The sequence below is a fragment of the Coffea arabica genome, chromosome 4c, assembly GCF_036785885.1.
Source record: "Coffea arabica cultivar ET-39 chromosome 4c, Coffea Arabica ET-39 HiFi, whole genome shotgun sequence".
NCBI lineage: Eukaryota > Viridiplantae > Streptophyta > Magnoliopsida > Gentianales > Rubiaceae > Coffea > Coffea arabica.
In genome coordinates this window covers 41,733,188-41,739,068 of record NC_092316.1, presented here as the reverse complement: position 1 = coordinate 41,739,068, position 5,881 = coordinate 41,733,188, and the positions used below count along the sequence as shown (strand labels likewise).

Here is a 5,881-nt window from a genome sequence, read left to right as displayed (position 1 = left end):
GATACCAACACAATCTAACATACCAACCACATTACCCTTATTATTCAAACCCGCACCATGTATATACTACCAATATCCACCACCCTCGACCTCGCCCAAGCTATCCTAACCCACCTTTAGCTTCTTTTCAAATTTCTCAACCAAATCCACCCCAAAACTGATCTCGCCCTCCGTATAACCCAAGATTTCCTTCCCCAAATAGACCTGTTTATAGCCATCATCAACCTCCTGAACCTTCCAACCAAGCCCGTAGCCGTACATTTACCGATTTAGGCAGGCCTCTAGACCAATTGTATGACCAGTTGAAGGCTGCCAGAAAAATTGGTATGGTACCCCCTCCGACCTATCCATATGGCATATTCGCTGGGTATAACCCACAAGCCGTCTGTGCTTATCATTCAGGGGCACCCGGACATTCAACTGTTGATTGCAAGGCTCTTAAGCATAGAATTCAAGATATGATTGAAGCTGGAGAGATTGTAGTCAGGAAAAGGGAGGCACAAGGGCCGAATATTGTTGAAGATATGTGATCTGATATTATGGAAAGATTTGCTAATATAAATATTAGGAAAGATTTGATTATAGTATCATATATTAATTAGGTATCATATGATTATAGTATCATATATTAATTAGGTAATAGTATGATTATAGTATCATATGATTATAGTATCCACTTGTGTATATATATATATTTGTATATTGTGTAGTCCAAGGTGAAATAGAAGAAAAATATTTTTTCTCTCCATTTTTCTTAGTTTACATGGTATCAGAGCCTGTCTAGGGTTCTGGAAAAAATACCACCTTTGCTTCTTGTCAATTCCAGCCTTAATTGCTGGTTCCTTTCTTATTCTCTCCAGCCTTCATTGCTATTCCTGTTACTATACATTTTTTCCCCCTCCTATTCAATCATGGCGGATGCTACATCCTCAACGCGGCAATTGTCTTCAACTATGGAAGAAGAACAAAGTACACGGAACACAACAGAGCTTCAAAACATCCAGGCAGCATATAGACTAAATGGAAAAAATTATTTGAAGTGGTCTCAATTGGTTCGAACATTCCTGAAAGGAAAAGGAAAGTTGAGTCATCTATTGAAAATAGCACCGGATAGTGAAACGGCGGGGTTTGAAGCATGGGAACAAGAGGATTCAATGATCATGTCTTGGTTATGGAATTCCATGATTCCTGAAATCAGCGATACATGTATGTTTCTTCCTACAGCAAAGGCAATTTGGGATGCCCTTCATCAGACATATTCCAAGGTTAATGATGCAGCTCTTATCTATGACATCAAGACAAAGACAACTGGAGTAAAACAAGGGACAAAAACAGTGACGGAGTATGCCAATTTTCTGCAAAACCAGTGGCAGGAACTGGATTATTACAGGGCACTTGATTTGAACTGTAGCAAATGTGCAGTGTTTATCAAGAAGTTCATAGAAAGGGATCGAGTTTAAGATTTTTTGGCTGGCCTAAACTCTGAATTCGATCTTGTACGAATTCAAATTCTGGGCAGGCCAGAGTTTCCTTCTTTAACAGAAGCAATATCCCAAGTACGTGGAGAAGAAAGTCGCAGGGGTATTATGTTAGAGCTCCCTTCAATAGAAAATTCAGCCCTTTTAAGTTCCAAATCTCAGCGGTTGGTACTGAACAAGGTTGCTGCGGACAAGACCAATCAAACAAGTGGGCAAAAGAATCGCAAGGAGTTGTGGTGTACATACTGCAAGAAACCACGACACACCATAGATCAATGCTGGAAACTACATGGGAAACCACCCACTCGTGAATGGGGACAAAAAGGTGGCCAGCAAAGGCAGGCTCATATGTCGGTTCAAGATCCAACTCAAGTGATTGGAGGGTTTAGTATGGAGGAAATTGAAAAGCTTAAAAGTATGTTGGAGACAGTTGACAAACCAGCAACTAACAATTCTCAATCAAGGAATCCGGGTATGTGTTCATTGACACTTTCAGGTAAGGCTCTAGTCTCTTTTGCATTTAGTGTTTTAGGCAATGAGCTTAGGAATGTCTGGATTCTTGACTCTGGTGCTACGGACCATATGACTCATATTTCAAATAAATTCAAAACCTATAATCCCTGTCCTAGCAATAGAAAGATTGTTGTTGCAGATGGTACTACAACCACTGTGGCAGGTATCGGAGATGTCCAAGTTACTCCAAATTTGATTTTTAAAAATGTTCTTCATGTTCCTCGATTATCTACAAATTTGATTTCTGTAAAAAAACTTGCCAAGGATCTAGCTGGCTCTGTTATATTTGATGAATCCTGTTGTGACTTTCAGGACCGGGGCTCGGGGAAGAGGATTGGACTAGCTAAGGAGCATGATGGACTCTATTACTTGGATACATCAAGTCAACCAGAATTTAGTAAATCTGCCCTGTCCACATTGTCTTCACCCTCCAATAAAGATGTCATCTGGTTACATCATAGACGTCTAGGTCATGTGTCTTTTTCTGCATTAAAAATAATGTTTCCTTCCTTGTTCAAGGGATTTGATGTTCAGTCTTTTCATTGTGATATTTGCGAGTATGCTAAACACACTCGTGCATCATTTCCTATCAGTAATAAACGATCGTCTTCTCCTTTCTTTTTAATCCATAGTGATATTTGGGGGCCATCAACTATTCTAAACATCTCAGGGTCTAAGTGGTTTGTCACATTTATCGATGACTGCACAAGAGTCTCTTGGATCTATTTACTCAAAAATAAGTCTGATTTGAGTTATATTTTTCCTGTTTTTCATGCAATGATTCAAAATCAATTTGGCACCAAGATAAAACACTTTCGTTCAGATAATGCTCATGATTATTTCAATCAAACCTTGAGTCAGTTTTTCCAAAAAGAAGGAATCATACATGAATCATCCTGTATTACCACTCCACAACAAAATGGAGTGGCAGAACGGAAAAACCGACATCTTCTTGAGTGCCCTAGAGCCTTACTGTTTGAACAAAGTGTGCCAAAAGCATATTGGGGAGAAGCTGTACTCACATCAGCTTATGTCATAAATAGAATTCCTTCCAAGGTCTTGGGGTTTCAAAGTCCACTAGAGAACCTATCCAAATTTTACCCCGATATTCGATCTTCCTTTAATCTCACTCCTCGAGTTTTTGGATGTACTTCCTTTGTTCATGTCCATAGTCATAACCGTGGGAAGTTAGATCCTCGTACTCTTAAGTGTGTCTTCGTGGGGTACTCATCTACTCAAAAGGGTTACAAATGTTATCATCCACCTACTAGAAAACTCTATGTCTCGGCAGATGTTACATTTGTTGAAAATAAGCCCTATCTCATCACTCCTTATCTTCAGGGGGAGTTAGATACACTTGAAGATAAGGAGTTAAAATTTCCCTCCTTAGAGTTGACCACATCTGAGTCATCCAAATCTGAATTCCAAGAGTCAATTCTTCAATCTGATGTGGTAGAAGAAAAAAAGGAAGACCGTAAAATCTATGACTGGTTCCGGTTTGACTAAGTGTATACAAGGAAAGGAGATCCCATCATGGTTACAAGGCAAGAACAATCCTCTAAACCAAGCTCCGGGAATGAGATAACAATGAGTGAATCAAATCTGAATTCTACACCATCGACCGACCATTCTTCGAGCTCTAAATCACCTTGTCCTGAGCCTTTTAGCCTTGACCAGGACCTACATCTACCTATTGCTGTAAGGAAAAAATCCCGAGAATGCACCAAAAGACCCCTATATCCATTGTCTCACTTTGTGTTTTTTGAGAAGTTTTCCCCGAGCCATCAAAGCTTCCTTTCCACCTTAAATACAGTCTCTATTCCTAGCTCATTGTCTGAAGCATTATCAAAGAAAGAATGGAGACTTGCTATGGAAGTAGAAATGGATGCATTAGAGAAGAATGGGACCTGGGAATTAGTTGATTTATCAAAGAACAAGAAAGTAGTGGGCTGTAAATGGGTGTATGCAGTAAAGTTTAAAGCAGATGGGTCCCTAGAACGCTACAAGGCAAGGTTAGTCGCGAAAGGATACACACAGACATATGGAGTAGATTATCGGGAAACATTTGCTCCAGTAGCAAAGATGAATACAGTGAGAATTCTGCTATCCTTGGCTGTTAATTTTGATTGGGAATTACAGCAATACGATGTGAAGAATGCTTTTCTTCATGGAGAGTTAGAAGAGGAGATTTATATGAGCATTCCACCGGGATTCAGTGGGGTTGACAAGAACAAGGTTTGTCGGTTAAAAAAGGCATTATATGGGCTGAAACAATCCCCACGTGCTTGGTTTGGACGATTTGCCAAGGTAATGATAGCTAATGGTTACAAGCAAAGTCAAGGAGATCATACCCTGTTCATCAAGCATTCAGCCTTGGGGGGAGTTACTGTTTTGATTGTATACGTAGATGACATCATATTGACAGGAAACGATGAAGTATAGAAGAAAACTTTGAAGTGGTGCCTAGCCAAGGAATTTGAAATAAAGGATTTAGGAAAATTGAAGTATTTTCTGGGAATTGAAGTGGCTCGATCAAGGCAGGGAATTTTTATTTCTCAACAGAAGTATGTTATGGACCTGCTCAAGGAAACAGGCATGACAGCAAGCAAACCAGTTGGAACTCCCATTGAGCAGAATCACAAATTAAGTGAGGCTCATGGAGATACAGCTGTGGACAGAGAGATGTACCAAAGACTTGTTGGGAAACTTATTTATCTCGCACATACTAGGCCAGATATAGCTTACTCAGTCAGTGTTATTAGTCAGTTTATGCATGATCCTAGAGCAGTTCATCTACAAGTAGTTTATCAAGTGCTTCATTACTTAAAGGCACATCCAGGGAAGGGAATTTTATTCAAAAAGGGTCCTGAAATTGATCTGGCAGTTTACACAGATGCAGACTTTGCAGGGTCTCCAGTTGACAGGCGATCAACTTCAGGATATTGTACATTTCTTGGAGGAAACTTAATATCCTGGAGAAGCAAGAAACAAAGTGTGGTAGCAAGGTCAAGTGCTGAAGCAGAGTTCAGGGCTATGGCAGCAGGGGTATGTGAATTATTGTGGGTTAAAATTATCCTAGAAGACTTGAGGATTCAATGGAGCAAATCGATGAAGCTATATTGTGATAACAAATCTGCTATAAGTATAGCTCACAACCCAGTGCAACATGATCGGACAAAGCACATAGAGATAGACAGGCACTTTATTAAAGAGAAGCTAGAAAGTGGACTGATTTGTACTCCATATGTTCCGACAGGACTTCAACTTGCAGATGTGATGACAAAGGGACTGTGTAGCAACATGTTTCATGAAAGTGTTGTCAAGCTGGGAATGGAAGATCTATATTCACCAGTTTGAGGGGGAGTGTTGAAGATATGTGATCTGATATTATGGAAAGATTTGCTAATATAAATATTAGGAAAGATTTGATTATAGTATCATATATTAATTAGGTATCATATGATTATAGTATCATATATTAATTAGGTAATAGTATGATTATAGTATCATATGATTATAGTATCCACTTGTGTATATATATTTTTGTATATTGTGTAGTCCAAGGTGAAATAGAAGAAAAATATTTTTTCTCTCCATTTTTCTTAGGAACCCCTTGTCGGAACATACTAATACCATTGGGGTTATTCTGGACAACGCAGAGCATAAGGAGTAAGTCCAAAAATTGGCAAGGAAAGCTGAGGTGTTTGGGGTCACAGACCAACCATTTGTAATAGAGGTGTCGTTTAAGGAAGATAAAAGGCCTTTTATTTTGGATTTCACTCTAGCTGAGAGCGAGGCTTTGGAGCCAGTGGTCATCAAATTCCCAGAGCAGGAGCCTGTTCTAAGTTTGCAGCGAGTGCCATGGAACTACGATGAACCTGTCATACAAA

General features: G+C 39.4%; 1 protein-coding gene and 1 long non-coding RNA gene across 3 annotated transcripts; both read left to right on the top strand.

Moving 5' to 3' along the window:
* The first annotated feature begins 911 nt into the window (after positions 1-911).
* Positions 912-1,460, top strand: LOC140004803 (uncharacterized). The gene has a single exon (XM_072044950.1). It carries the CDS (start codon positions 912-914, stop codon positions 1,458-1,460), a length of 549 nt encoding a protein of 182 aa, XP_071901051.1.
* Positions 1,461-1,724: 264 nt separating this feature from the next.
* LOC113739372 (uncharacterized) lies at positions 1,725-2,616 on the top strand. Of its 2 annotated transcripts, none has more exons than XR_011813175.1 (2): positions 1,725-1,950; positions 2,304-2,616. It is a non-coding gene; the product is annotated as an uncharacterized lncRNA (long non-coding RNA). The 2 variants fall into 2 exon arrangements; XR_011813174.1 differs by having other exon boundaries at positions 1,725-1,974.
* The last annotated feature ends 3,265 nt before the right edge of the window (positions 2,617-5,881 follow it).